Source organism: Filicampus tigris, chromosome 4, assembly GCF_054856515.1.
Source record: "Filicampus tigris isolate MCC_2025a chromosome 4, RoL_Ftig_1.0, whole genome shotgun sequence".
Taxonomy (NCBI): Eukaryota; Metazoa; Chordata; class Actinopteri; order Syngnathiformes; family Syngnathidae; genus Filicampus; species Filicampus tigris.
The window spans coordinates 2564274-2580325 of NC_141220.1; the positions used below are offsets into that span (position 1 = coordinate 2564274).

Genomic DNA, 16052 nt, shown 5'->3' on the forward strand with positions numbered 1-16052 from the left:
TACCATATTTGTGATTTTTCGTTAAAAGCTGTCGCCATGGTAACGGGCTGTTCTTTAATAAAACCACGCTAGTTTTTAAGGTCTAAACATGCATGAAATCTCACGAAACTTTGCACACACATCAGGCCTGGTGAAATCATCTTTTTTTTTGTTTTATGTCACAATTGTTTAAAAATTGGGTCGCTAGCGCCACATATAATGTTTTAATAAAATCAGCCCCGGTTGTACGTTTCACCTATATCTAAGAAAATTTCGTGGTATATGTAACAAGCCAAGACGTACAAAAAAGTCTCTGGAAGCCATGTACTAAACCTAACAGGAAGTCCGCCATTTTGAATTTACTTTTCAATTCGACATCACATTGACTTTAAAAGCAGCTGTAATGTGATCCACATGATAATATATTTTCAAAATTTCACACATTTGAGTATACACCTGAAGACATCTATGAACTAACTTTTCATTGTAGTGGGAGCGCCACCTACTGGTTAAATGAAGTACATGTTTTATTCTTTCATGTTTATCTCCTGGCGGGTTAGCCAGATCTCGCTCATATTTTGCTCGGAAGAGTGTTTAGGCCTTCATGATGTTAAAACATGAAGTTTGAGATTTTTCGCAAAAAAAATGTTGCCATGGTAACGCCCAGTTTGCCAATAACACAATACTGATTTTAAGAATGTAAACATATATGAAAACTGATGAAACTATGCACACATAGAAGGCTTGGTAAATTAATCAATAATTAATTATTAAATTATGCAATCTTTAAAAGATGGCTCGCTACCGCCCCCTAGAAAATTTATAAATAGTGGCCCCAGTTGCACGCTTCACCTACATTTACGAAAATTTGATAATATATAAAACAGAAAGAGAACTACAAAAAAGCCTCTTCGTGCCATATGCTAACCCTAAGAGTAAGTCCGCTATTTTGAATTTACTTAAAAGTTTGGACTCACCTTGACTACAAAAGCTGCTTTTTAACTTTTTCCACGTGATAATTTAGATTATTCAATTCTGATGTGCGAGTATCCCAACGTGCCGGTACCCCAAAGTTGCCAGGGCTGCGAGGGCTCTTTATAGCTACTTGCAGCTCTAGATACATTTGTTGCTTTAGAAAGAAAATATATATGACAAACTGCATTTTAAGGTCAAGCAAGGAAAGTCTATCTAATCTAAGCAGTCTATGTAACCATACGATGTGTCTGTATGTACAGTATTTATGTATATGCTGCAGCTACGTATGATATAAGCTAAATATTAGCTGGATATGTGCATTTGTGTGTTGAACTTGTTGGTTCAATGTTGGAAGTAGACGTACTTAGCCGAATCTGACTTTGGGTCATGAGCCGCATCACGTCAGTTCTATGGCTAGGCGTCGGCTGAATGAGCCGGCCGGGCCCGGATCACAGACCCCGTGAAGGGCGATTGCTGCCACCGCGGTGTCCCGCGGCCGCCACAACTGTGGAGATCTGTGGTAAGGGCCCGCCCAGAGTCGCCGCCGCCGCCGCTGCCCACGCTTGCCGGCCGGGACAAAGTGAGCTGAGCGCAAGTGGGGGCGAGCTAACATACTTTTGCTATGCAGCTTCGGCGGCAAGAGCCCGAGGCTGTGCGCCATGCGTGCACACATTTTTTTTTTTTTTTAATCAGTCGTACTTCGTTAGTAGCTCTTCCGCGCGGCTAACTAGGAATCGAAACTTAGCACCGACATCCTAAAATCTGAACGGTTCCGGGTGAACCGTAATGATGGAACCGATTCCACTCGATTCCGGGGTTTCGGTGCCCAACCCCAAGGGGGACACAGGCGTGCATGTGTCAGCCAAGCAATTCATCCTCATCGTCGATATTTTGAAGCAGTAATGCTGCCTCTACTCTAAAGCTTTTTTTTTTCCAAGATACATGTATAGATCATGGTGACCAGCAGCCTTTATCAATGCAGCCGCTGATTGCTATGGAAACCTTAATCACGCGATCAAAAAAATTGACGGCGTCAAAAAGGGGGTTGGATTAACTTCGAGAATAACACGCTAAATTGACAGCCCCAATATATATATATATATATATATATATATATATATATATATGTACATATACACTACTCACAAAAAGTTAGGAATATTTGGGTTTTGGATGAAATTTCAGGACGAGCATTGGAACCTTCACAGGTGAACTTAATATGACCTTCTCTAAGCTTTTGAATGCCTACGTCCAACCTATTAAATGCTTCGGTACTTTTTGCAAGTTGCTATTCTCTAACGAGGAGCTTAATGGCAAAATTCACAACACCTTTAATCAACCAATAAATGTCCTGGTTCATTACAGCTGTTTTTTAAACAGTCATCCTCATCATGCTGTTCACATTTGGACATCATGAGACCAATACGACCTAACAATGAATCAACAATACATTTCCATTGTGATGCTTCAAACAGGACGTTCTCTGACGGAGGTCGCCACTGAGCTTAGACTGTCACAGAGTGTCAACAGCAGGTTGCAACAGAGATACTGAAAGACTGGAAGAGTCACAGAAAGATGTAGACGTCCTTTGGCCACATCCCATGTTGATGACCTCTACATTGTGAACAATGCCCTGAGAAACCGCATGATGAATGCCATTCAACTCCAGGCACGTTTAAGAAAAACGTCAATCTCAACTTCTTCATGTTGTAGAAAGAACTGTTCTGTCCCAAACAGGTACCTTACACGCAAATGAAGTTAAGTGCCTTTCATCTTTTTCTACGCTGTGAATTCAACTCATGAAACAACATTCGAGTCAGTGCAACAGTTGGCGTGCACATCGTCGGTGTTTCAACTCCCCTCGTCTTAGCCTGCAGTAACGTAGTTTAAATTGGATGCCACAATGTGGATTGTGGGAGCCATTTCATGTACATATGTACGTCAGTCACAAAGTTGACCGTTATGTGTCGCCATCGTTCACATGTGTTCATTCATATATTTGAAGTGCTATAATGTATCTGTTGTCTAGCATTTTAACTATACCTGGCACATCAATCACATATTTACTTGTCATGTCATGTCATCTTCCAAACCGCTTATCCTATACAGGGTCGCGGGGAGTTGCTGGAGCCTATCCCAGCCGTCAATGGGCGAAGGCAGACTACACTCCGAATTGGTCGCCAGCCAGTCGCAGGGCACACATAGACACTGTCACTGAGTGGGAATCGATCCCACGCTGCCCGAACACAACTCAGGCGTGTGTACCACTACACTATCAGGGACTGACATATTTACTTATTTCATCTAATAATTTATCTTTATCTGGAATATTTCGAGATTGCCCAATTGCATCAAAATAAACAGGGGTGTTCTGTGTAATCGGAAGTTTTGAATTAGCACTTAACAAATCTCTGTTCGCTCTGTGTGTACTGTTAAGCGTCACCACATCATCATTGACAACATAGGTGGTTGTTTGCTGGACTCTAGTAACATATGCACCAGTTCATCATTGTCCCTGTTTTGTCCATCAGAAGTTGGAGATTTCCCAGGATAGAGGTAGACAGCAGTCTACAAATAGGCGATTGTTCAGTGGGGGTGTTTTCTTGGTCACGAGGCTGTGTGCCAACTGCCATCAGGCACAGTCCTGCAAGGATGCAAACAGTGTTCTTAGCCGACACGACTGCGGTCAGCTTCCGGCCTGTGGTCTGCTCCATCTTCCCGAGAGGGGTGTGCAAGCACGGAAAGCCCTCTCTCCAACTGTGGTCTTTTGACGGTGCGCAGTCAGCGCACTGGGTGCTGATCCTACTTCGAGGGACTGGCGTTGCTAGGCCCATCAACAGGGGACCAACCGAAGGAGCTTGCACTGCGATTGGTGGATCCAGCCGTCACGCCCTTCGACCTTTACAGCAGTTGGACTTGCTGCAATCACCTGGAAGGGGCCATCCCAGCATTCACTGTCCAAACGGGGTCGTCTCAGCACCTTTGAGGAAGACCAGGTCTCCAATCTGGACCTGGTGCGTCTGTGGAGCAAAACACACTGGCAAGTCATTGTGCTTATGCATTTCTTTCCGGTCAAACAGCCTTTCAATGTGGACAGGGATAGAGGTCCCTGCTACTGGTTGCTCTGGGGCCAGGTCAGGAAGTCTATATGGTCATCCATACAGAATGTCAAATGGGGATAGAGTTTTTCCTCCTGTAGGTACTATCCTCATTCTTGTGGCTACAAATGGCTGCAGTAGCGGCCATTGTTAAGTCCTCATCAATTTTTTCTTTTCCCTGCTGTTTTCTTAGCTCGTTTTACTCCAGCCGGTCAACGAGGGCTTTACTCTTAAACCATTGTTTCCCGTGTTCACTGTTCTTTCTCTTTTCTTTATCTTTTAACGCCAATTTACTCAATGCTCTTCTCAATTCTTCACTACCATCTAGATCACCTGAAAAAACATACTTGTTTCTCCATTTTTGCACAAATTGTGTTGACCATTTATAATCTCCTTCTGCAAACCGTATTTTTTCCTTCAACTCTTCTCTATAACAACAAGTTGTTGTCCCTCTTGCCTCCTGGGCTACGCCCCATGCACTGGAGGTCTTTTTTGCTTTCACCATTTATGTATTTTTCCTTTGTTCAGAGAAAAATGCTACGTGCCTGGTGTCGTGTCAGATACCAAGCTTCTACTCCCAATTGGAGCGGGTACCTTCTGGGCATTTATACTCGCGACCGGTTCACCAGTTTTAGATTTCTCTTAACTCAGGACATTCGCACAACATTCACACTCACACTCACACTCACAGAAGTGATCAATTTCTGTGTCCTGAAAGCCAGGCTTTCACTTCGGGAATTAGCTTTATTCCTTACTATCCATAGTCAGGTTTTCACCTTACTATACTTCAGAATCATTAACTCTAACAATTCTTACTATCCTGTCAGTTTAACCATACACTGACCTTAGGTTCCTGCAATCTCTCCGCTGGTCGACTCACTTGGGTTCGTTGGATGGTGTTTGCGTTCCTCCGGTGAGCGGTGTTCGACTTCTGGCCTCGTAGAAACGAGGACTTCCAGGACCCAGTGGGTTCTGACGGTGCACCGATTGGTTCAGTCGTCGTCGATCGTCCACCGAAGAGAAGGCGTTACCATCTGGCTCGAAGGACCACGTTTTAGAATGTCAGGGAAGTCCACTCGGAAGACCAAGACAAGCCTAATAGAGGACTGTAAAAAGCAACTCAGACCAGCCAAGATTGACTTTTCTTACGCGCGGGACAGTGGAGGCCACTCAAGGTGGTTTCTCCCCCAGTCTGTCAGCTTCCGTGCCCTCATGCTCTTTTATTCAGTACAAGCTGCATGCATTCAAAGATACAGACACATGACAAAAGCGGTACTTCCTCTTATCTGCACTTTGCAACAGTCTGTGGTTAAACGTCTTCTCTTGACAGCTTCCTGTTTGACACTTTGCACGGCACATTTTACTGCATATGGAGACTATGTGGGTGAGGTCAACAAACGGTCACCACAGGACATTCAAGGAAAAATGAAACTTTTAACATGATATTAATGTAATTGTCGATTTCTCTCACAAATGTTAAATCTATTATGTTACAGAGACATGACCTCTGTGATCCCTTTTATATACAGCAATCATCATTCACAGATGAACCCCCTTATTCTGGATTAAACAATATTATATGAATACCATGATGTCATAGTGAGTTAACCAAATGATTCCCAAACAAATCTATTCAAGTCATCTGGTAAAAATTCTATTTTTAACATCGCAATATATATTGCAATATATCGCAACCCCAAAAATCGCAATGTCATGTTTTTCCAACATCGTGCAGCCTTAGTACACACCAAAGAAAGAACAAAAGAATATACCCACAAAGACAAAAACTGCAACAGTCCAGCAATGTTTTAGGTGTGGAAAGTCCCCATCACATGAAAAATCCCAGTGCTCAGCAAAGGATGTGACATGCCACACGTGGAAAAAAAGGACACTACAGCATAGTGTGCAGATCAGCTAAAGTTATGCATATGGTGGATGCTGGTACAGGAAGACGAGACGAAGCATTGTTTCTTGGAGTATTACAGGCCAACACAGATCGCAGATGTGACAATCAGCAACCACAAAGTCAGATTCAAGATTGACACAAGAGCAGATGTCTCAGCTATTTCAGCACAGATGTATCACATCATTGCTGATCTTGACACCGTGCTTACAGAAACGGACAGGCCTTTGATTGGCCAGGATGGCACAGCACTCTCAGTAATAGGCAAATACACAGCATCAATGTGCATGGGCACACAGGTGATTCAAGAACCAGTGTATGTAATAAAGGGCCTATAAGTAGATTTGTTAAGTAGACCGGCAAGCTTGAAACTCAACCTTGTTTCTAGAGCAGATAGCATCGACAAGGAAATGGCTGCGTCATACCCCAAACTGGGTCCAGGCATTAGGAGCAGCCATACACCATCATGCTTAGACTTGCATGATGCAAAGCCATTTTCATTAGCAACGGCCAAACGCATTCCCATTCCCTTACTTGGCAAAGTGAAAGAGGAGTTGGAAAAAATTGGAGTAATTTCGAAGGTGGAAGAGCCAACGGAGTGGTGTTCGGGTATGGGCCCAGTGCCGTCAAAAAATGGCTCTGTGCGTATTTGCATCGACCTCACTTGTCTGAACAAAGCAGTCTGCAGAGAAAAATACATCCTTCCATCTATGGAGCACACTCTCAGATTACTCGCAGGTCTTCAGCAAATTGGACACGAATCGAGGATTCTGGAAAATCCCGTTGTCCCCAGACTCAGCTAAATACACCACGTTCATAACACAGTTTGGACGTTTTCACTTCAACAGGTTACCTTATGGTATAGCCTCAGCACCTGAACATTTCCAGCGGCGAATGTCCATGATTCTCGATGGGCTGCGAGGTGTGGTCTGTCATAAGGATGATGTTCTTGTGTGGGGAAGAGACCAAGAGGAACACGACTCTAGACTTCATGCAATGCTGCGCAAGCTACAGGACACCGGTGTCACACTAAACATGGACAAGTGTGGACTGATTCGAGCAGAAGTTACGTTTTTGGGACACATCCTGTCTGAAAAGGGTGTGCGGCCAGACCCGGATAAAGTTAAAGCTGTAAAAAAGATGAAAGAACCAACTAACATAAGTGAACTTCGGAGCTTCCTAGGGTTGGTAAACCAACTAGGGAGGTTCATCCCAGGGCTGGCTGAAAAGGACAAAGCACTGAGGGACCTCCTGTCTAAGATGAATCAGTTGCTTTTGGAGCCAGGCACAACAACAGGCGTTCGACCGACTTAAAGATGACCTAACGTCGACTCCAGTTGTGACACTCTACAACCTCAGTATGGAGCTGAAACTGTCAGCGTACGCGTCGTCGTACGGACTTGGAGCGGTTCCGCTGCAAAAGGAGGGAGATCAATGGAGAGCGGTTGCGTGATAACATGATATTAATGTAATTGTCGATTTCTCTCACAAATGTTAAATAATCTATTATTGTCCACATTCCTGGACAGACATGGAACAGAGGTATACGCAAGTGGAAAAAGAAGCGTTGGTACTGACATGGGTGTGTGAAAGATTCAGAGACTTCCTGATTGGGAGACTGATCATAAACTATTAGTTAGTCTGTTAGGTTATCAAGCACTAACTGAGCTACCTCCAAGAATACAGAGGTTCATACTTAGACTAATGCGTTACAGCTATGATATCACACACACACCAGGCAAAGCTCTACACACAGCTGACACATAGTCATGTGCACCAGTAGCCTCAGTCACATGTCCAGAAAAAGATTTCATGGACGAGACAAACATCTACATTGATGAATTAGTCAGGAACATGTCAGCAAGTTACATATACATGACACATTTGAGAGAGCAGCTAAAAGAGGACGCTGTTTGTTTACAAGTTATGCCATATTGCCAAAGTAAGTGGCCAGATTATATAGTAGGCTCACAGGTACAGTCAAGCAATACTGGTCAGAAAGAAGTGCTTTCCGTGCAAGATGGCTTGTTACTAAAAGGTTCAAGACTTGTTATTCCCACAGCGATGCACAGTTCTGTTTTGGCAGCCCTTAATGAGGGACATCAAGGAAAGACAAGATGTAAGGAGTGGGCCAGAGAAGCGGTGTGGTGTAGCCAACTGAAAGAGATGGTAACAAATTGCACAACATGCACCAAAGAACGAGCCAACCCGGTTGTGCCGCTGTTACCCAGCGAGCTTCCAGAGAGACCGTGGCAAAAAGTGACAGCAGGTTTATTTACATTTGACAATTCAAACTATCTTCCAGTAGTGGACTACTTCTCGCGTTATGTGGAAATTGCTAAATTAACGCCTACTAGATCTGAGGATATGATCGTGCATTCAAGTGACAGTCCATTTAAAGTCTATATTTTCTAGACATGGTATACCTGAGCTGTTCTATAGCGATAATGGGTCCCAATTTGCAAGTCAACAATTTGAGATTTTTCAAACAAGTATGGATTCAAGCACATTACTAGTAGCCCAAGATTTGCTCAGAGCAATGGGGAGGCAGAGCATCATGTTCAAACTGTGAAACGCATGCTGAACAAAGCCAGTGACCCCTGTCTTGCACTCCTATCATATCGAGCTACACCATTGGCTAATGGCTTTTACTATTATTTTAACACTATGTGTGCAACAATGGTTGTTTTAAATTGCTCTATAAAGTTGAGTTGAGTTGGGTAAGTGGAAAAAGATGTACATATGGATGATTATGATTATGAAGTCAGCAGGCATTTGCTATTTGATGACATACACAGGAAACATGATTGTGTCAATGAACACGAAGGAGAGAACGTCTGAGTCGAGGTCACATTCAAGCAACCAAGTTGTTAAGAAAAATTATCTTTATTATTCGAATAGAGCGCAGGTGGCAAGGATGGGAATCTTGCATTCACACCTCAACAACCACACAATGACCATTACTATTAGGACTGAATGCTTAATGGCAAGTTTTCTTTTGGAATAAAAATAATTCACTTTCTATTTTGTCTGCAATGACATGTCCAGATAGCCCAGGTGGTGGTCCAGGTGGGTCGTTTTCATCTGGAGTAACTAGTGTTGGCCAGGTAGGTCCACATGGGGGCCAAGGTCAATGTTTGAAAGGTTATGTTCCAGGGTTATTGTTTTCATCCGGAGTAACAGATGGGACAGTAGTGGTCCATGTTGGCAGGGTGCTGGATCAGGTGGGTTACTTTCATCTGGAGTAATTGGTGTTGGCAGATGTTTTCCTGGTTGTAGTCCAGGTGGGACAAGCGGTAGCGCAGGTTAACATTTTGGTCTCCAGGTGGATGGTTTTTATCCAGGATAACAGGTGGTTGCAGTGGTGTCTTGTATTTGCCTGGGTGGCTAATTGTGATAGGAAATAAAATGTGGTCCAAGTGGTTGTCCATCTTGGAAAGGTGGGTCATTTTCATCCACAGTAACCGATGGTCCAAGTGACCCTGGTTGTTAAGATGATGGATTAAAAACGGTTTCATCGGCTGGTGGTGATGGTGGCACGCGGGGTGTTTCAGGTGGCCAAGATGTTGGTGGTCTAGGTGGTCAATAATATGGCCCAGGTGGCCAATAAGGTGGTGGTCCAGGTGGGTAATAATGTGGTTGCCCCGGTGGCCAAGGTAGCGGTTGCCCATATGGATAAGGTAATGGTGGCCCTGGATGTCCAGGTGGTCCAGGTGGTCCTGGTAGACTACGTCCTGGTGGTCCAGGTAGTCCTGGTGGTCCATGTGCTCCAGGTGGTCCCGGTGGCCCATCTGCTCCATGTGGTCCTGGTGGCCCATCTGCTCCAGGTGGTCCTGGTGGTCCATCTGCTCCAGCTGGTCCTGGATGACCATCTGCTCCAGGTGGTCCTGGTGGACCATGTGGCCCTTCTGGACCATCTGGTCCAGGTGGTCCTTCTGGTCCTGGTGGACCCTCTGGTCCAGGTTCTACAGGTGGTCCAGAAGGTGGTCCAGAAGGTGGGCCTGAAGGTGGTCCAGAAGGTGGACCTGAAGGTTGGCCTGAAGGTGGCCCAGAGGGTGGACCTGAAGGTGGTCGAGATGGTGGGCCTGAAGGTGGTCGAGATGGTGGGCCTGAAGGTGGTCCAGGTATACGTGGTGGACCTGAAGGTGAGTCATTGTCATCTGGAGTAACTGGCACTTGTCTTTTTATCTTAGCAGAAAGACAGCTGCTTCCTGTGATAAAAAGTTGACAACTTTGTTACATGGTGACCTTCAACTTACTCTTTGTTACTTGGTAGTTGAAAGTTTGATGACTTACCAATCAGCATAAGGGCAACAGTGAACACCTTGATAATGATCATTGTGGCTGATGTCCTGTAAGACAGTGAAAAGGAACGGTAAATGTACATCACGTCCATCAGGTAAACATGATGGGAGAGCTGGCTGCTTGGACGGTGTCAGTTTGTTGGGGTCCAGGTTCCATGCCTTGTCACGAGGCACCTGGACTGTCCTTGGGAAGAGGCTGATAACTCTCTGCCAATCTTCATGTCGTTGCCGTCGGACAGAACACTAGTATCGACTGAAACCACGACTTTTTAGGGAATCAAAATCTTTGTTCAGTTGCTAATTGCTCATTTATTTTGCTATCATTGACGAACAAGAAGCTAGCAAAGTCCACGGTCACACCGAGCCCCGTGGATTTGATCATAAATGCTTGCATTATAGAACACAGTGGATCCCCAGTAGATATTTGTGGTTTGTCACCCATGCATACACCGATTTGCAGATTTATTTTTCAAGCCAAATCCCCTTTTTTTTGTAAAAAATTCTTATTGGCAGTATAGCGCCACTTATTCAAGAATTTTGGGGTTTAACTGTGACGCTCAAAAATATGTGGTCACAATTATTTTGTCAATAAGAGCACATTTTGTACTCAGAATTTATTTTACAAGAAATGTAAATGAAAAGATATTTTTTCAAATTCACTTTGATAACTATGGATAGGAAACAAAGAACAGAACCATTGCTTTTTGTGTTGTTGCGCCCAGGTTTCAAGTTAAGTGGGGGAACTCACCCCCCCTCCCTTCAGAGGAAATTTGGAATGGAAAGAAAGCAGTTCGTGTCTTCACTCCTTGTCCACATTTACCTGTGTTTTTCAGGTTAGTAATGTTTAGAAAGTACTTTTAATACAATGTTTGACAAGTTAAACACTTTGTCACGTGAATATGATCAATGTAGAGTATCTTTTGCGGCCTGTGTGAACAAGCTCAACGAGGTCATCGTTAAGCACGCGGTGCACGAGGCTTATTAAGGCTCGCTGTTGACGCAGACATGATTGAACACTGTACAGAATGTGTCAAAAATACAAAGTTGTGAATGTTTTGTGTAAAAGTGTCAAGTGAATTATATAAGTTTGATAGTCAGTGTATAGAAAAAAGCCTTACCAGTGTAATACTAGTCTTAATGTTTTTTTTTACCTTGCTCATTTATTTGATGATGTGAAAGCACAGTATGAACAATTTGACTCCGTGTGAGTATTTCAGAAGCCAGTATAAATACTGATGTACGAATAACTATTGAAAATGAGAAGTTGTAGAATAAGAAAAAACTAATTTTGTCAATTATAAAATGGCATAATCCCCTTGTGAATCGATTTATTCATTTGCTGTAATAAACAGACGAAATTTGCGATGGAACGAAACTGGTTCGTGTCTTCACTCCTTGTCCACATTCACCTGTGTTTAGACACAGCCAAAATATTTTTATCATCCGGGATTCCAAGTCTTTGGGACCCGTAACATAACCAGGGGACAAAAAAAGTTTAATTCTACCTTGGTGGTCCTGGTGGCCCATCTGTTCCAAGTGGTCATTTAAAAAAGTATAATTCTATCCTTCTAACCTTTCTGTTCTCTAGTAATCAGCAGGAGAACATAGCTAGATTTGACAAAATTCACACGCTTCTCACACAATGTGGAGAACGAGATATTTGTGAAAACAAAAATCAAGCAGAATGGAGACTTTGATGCTAACATTTTTATCTGCCTTCGTGACTGAACAGTTGTTGCCTGCTGTAAAGCAGCTAATCAACATTTAGGAATCGGGGTACGAGTGGAAGTTGGTCAAAGTTTGTAGACGGAAATGCAAACGGAAGCCGTTTAAAATGATTGGCACACCAGCCTATTGGCGATTTTTGTATTCGTTTCATTCATTTGTATTGGCGATTACCATTTGTTCCGGCTGGACAAACAGGCAGATAGATGGATGGCGGAAGGGTACCTCAGATGCAGGCGGAATGCGATAATCGGACTGGGAAATTTTTGTCAAATGCCCTGCTCTTATTAAGAACATTTGGGTCAAGAGCAAGTTTCCCTTATTGTGTTTATTACAATGTTAGCCATTTGGGCGCCAAAATTCATTGAATGATAAAACGGTTAATTGGGTTATTTGTTGGGAGCATGAAGTCAGCCCCAAGTGTGAATCAAGTCCAGGTGAAAAACTGAGTTTATTTTCCCATGCCTATAATTGAGCCCTTACAAAGCTTTTTTTTTTTTTAATTACATACAATTTTACAATTATTTTTCTTGCATTGTAAGTTAAGCGGTTTTAGTAAAATATCTTTTATTTCTGTATTTTGTATTAAACATCTTAAGTTGTTTTATTTTTAAATGCTCTTAAATTTACTTGTAATTATGTGCTGTATAAATAAAGTTGCTTGCTTATTTTTCACAATGTGTTTAAAGCATTTTTTTAAATTCAGCATGATGACAATTTTTAAATCTTTGATGCAAATTAAAAATCTATACTTTATTCCAATGTACAATTCCTCTTGTGTTTTGTTTTTTCAGTATGAACGCTGCAAACTCCACACACTCAACTCTGCTTGCATACAATCTTGAATCTAAACCCAAAAGAATGTCACACACATTAATTAAATATTTTAGACCAGGGATGTGTAATGGGCAGGCCGCATGCATTTCAATGGTCAATCATGTCTCTTTTTAAGGTTATATGTGTGTGTGTTTGTGTATGGGTGTGTGAGTGCAGGTGTGCTTGTGGATGTCTGTCTTTGTGTGTACTGCGAGGGAGGGAGGGAAGGCGGGAGCGGGTTTCTCTTTTTATGCTGTATTTTGACGTTTTTAATGTACAGCACCTTGAGTTGCATCCTATGTGTGAAAAATGACATATAAATAAAATTTGATTGATTGATTGATAGATTTTCGCTATTCGCAGGCCGGACGGGTCCATATCCCGTAGGGTTTCACTGTTCAGTTTAAAGTTCTAATATCACCTTTCACCACTAGATAGCAGACATTCCTTAGTTGGATTTACACCGGGTCTTACACTGTTGAACTTTCACTGTACAATGTTCAAACCCTTTTTTGTTGAAGGAGGTATCTTTTATACCCACACTGAGAAATGTATTCTGAAAATTGAAATATGTTAAGAGTATGTATTTTGCACATATGCATGTTTTGTCCATATTTAAAATGGTGTAAATGTCATACATCTTGTTAGGAAGTGTGTGACCCATCCAGTGACACTGATGAACTCCACCCCCAATTAAAAATATTTTTTGCAAAATAAAGCAATGTTATTTTAGGATGAAATGAAAGACTTCCACTTCTGGGTCATAGCTTTCAGGGTAGGGCGGCGCTAGCATAAGCATGAATGATGGCTTGGAGAGATTGTGACGCTCTAGAGATGTCCCAGACAAGGGCATACTTTGTATGCATAGGGATAAGGTATGTACTAAATGTTAACAAAACAAAATTGAAAACGTGTATTTTTGATACAATGAGAAACAACAATGTCTCTTGTGCAGGGATGGTGCTACACCTGAGGTATGGGGTACTATAGCTCTGACAGAAATCTGTGTAGCCCCAGTTAAGCTCCTCCAGCATTTTATTTGATATTCTAAAATACATTTATAAATTATTTTTCTCAACCCCCACTCTGTACCTGCTTTTGTGTCATGGTAATTATTCCGTCAATTAATATGTGCATGATTGCTTGAGGCATGAAGGGAGCAATGACTCTCGCAGTGGCTCCTCCCTTCTTGCCCATGTATTTGAACAGGAAATACCAAAATTCAGCTATTTTAATGATGAAATAATCGACATTATTCGAATGAGAAAGAAAATCAATGTCAAACACGGACTAGAGAACTAACTGGAGAAAAGTAATTAAATGTAATCATAATTAGGGTTTTTTAATGTTGTTTTAGTTTTTTTCTCTGCATGGGCAGGAGCAGGCTCGCTTCCCCTACCTGCCCTGCTTTACAACATACTTTGGAACAAGCTTGCCAAAGTGCATGAAGCAATGTTCACTTTGACCTGAGTCCAAATGCATATTTTTCACTTGATCATACAAAGTACAACACCAAATATGTCCAATATTAACGTGTTCCCTGAAAACACTTCAAGATGGAGAAAGTACTCACCAGTAAACGCACACTCAGGTTTGCTCTTGGAGCCTCTCTCAGGTCTTGTGCTGGTGTCGGTCCTGCTCCAGAGTTTCTTCTGTCGCCTCACAGTAGTTAACGGGGGCTTAAATCACTTGTGCTGCCACCATTAAGGTGGGGCCCTTGTTCAGGTGGGGCATTTAATTGTTTTTTCTTTTGTTTTCACACAGTTACAGTTGGTGGTTTCTATTAGGTGAGTATTGCCAAGAGGTATTTCTTCTTCATGTTGCCATGCGGTAATTCAACAGGTTATGGAGTCGCTTTGAAGCGGATACAGCACACAAAAGGTCACCGCCACTGGAATCTTGTACTTGGAGTTCTAACATGTTTTTAAACACTGGGTACATATTTAGGGTTTTTTTTTTTTATTCATCCGCCTGCCAACAAGGGTTTGGGTGGTGTACGGGATGACGGCCACTGTGGCTTTGCAAAGAGAACAAAGTCTGTATGTCTCCTCTACGGGTACTTACTGCCTTCGGGCAAAGATTAAGTCGAGACAACGAATGCATTATTTATTAAATTAACAGTCTCAAATTCTACGACTTAGTCAAATCTAAAACAGCACAAATAATATAAAAAGCATACAATAACCAACTTTGCCACAGTATTCAGAAGCTGTTCAAAATTAGAGACGATTGTTGTTAAAACTTAAGGGGTAAAGGTGGGAATCTTTGGGAGCACGATTCGATTCCGATTCAGGGAGTATGATTCGATTATAAAGCGTTTATTGAGGCATCTTTAATTTAGCTGTTTTGATGCACTTTTTCACAACACACATTTGTTTATCTCACTAAGTAAAGGTTCACTTGCAATTTTTAAAGGCATTCTTTGTATGAAAATAGAAGAGATTAATTCAATTCCATTATATTTTATTAAACTGATGGAAATGCATGTAAACTAGAAAGTTACAGATTGCGCAATGCTGTAATCAATAACTATTGACAAAATAAATTGCTATACCAAAATAAATAGCAGCATTTTGTAAAAAAAAAAAAACTTCTGTTGATGCTGCTACAAAAACGGACCAGGGAATAAACATGCATGAGAAAATATTCTCGAAGCGAATTAATCAATTTCAACAGACAGTTCAGTAGTTTCGTCATTTCTTATGATTAGTTTCTTTTTACTCTCTCACTACTCCACGGGCCGAGGCCCCTAGCTTTAACATGGTTAGCATCAGCTTTCACTCACTTTTACACACTTACGCCTAAAAACGAGATTTATCGCTACTCGTACGAACGTAAAGTGCTCAGTACTAATGTTTTAACACCGTTGAAGACTGACTTAGGACTTTTTAGTGTATTTCCTGTGACAAGAATAGGAGAAACACGCGTTGAGCTGCTGTTGTCATCGCAGAAGGAAAATGTATTCTTCCTCTGTGCTCAACTACTACTGTCTATGCCACCAATGCCGCTGCACCTCCTAGTGGATGGCTGCAGAACAGCTACCTAGAAATGAGTGAGAAACTACAGAATTAAAAAAATAAATAAATAAATATGAATAAAAATATACTTATAGGGGTCTCTGTATTTTAGACATCTGATTTCAACTCTCTACATATGTAGCAGTGTTCGAAATCCCTCCTTTTCCACAACGGAATATGGACGCAAATCCTTGGAAATAAATGCTGAGATGGCCTTCGTAATTCTCTGTAGCGC

The 16052-nt window shown here is 42.1% G+C and overlaps 1 protein-coding gene across 1 annotated transcript; it reads right to left on the reverse strand.

Moving 5' to 3' along the window:
- Window positions 1-8845: 8845 nt before the first annotated feature.
- LOC147148098 (uncharacterized) lies at window positions 8846-14446 on the reverse strand. Its single transcript, XM_086028974.1, has 3 exons — window positions 14374-14446; window positions 10252-10307; window positions 8846-10166 (listed from the first exon to the last, which is right to left on the reverse strand). Exons 2-3 carry the CDS (start codon window positions 10292-10294, stop codon window positions 9538-9540), a joined length of 672 nt encoding a protein of 223 aa, XP_085885100.1. The 5' UTR covers window positions 10295-10307; window positions 14374-14446; the 3' UTR covers window positions 8846-9537.
- Between the last annotated feature and the right edge of the window lie 1606 nt (window positions 14447-16052).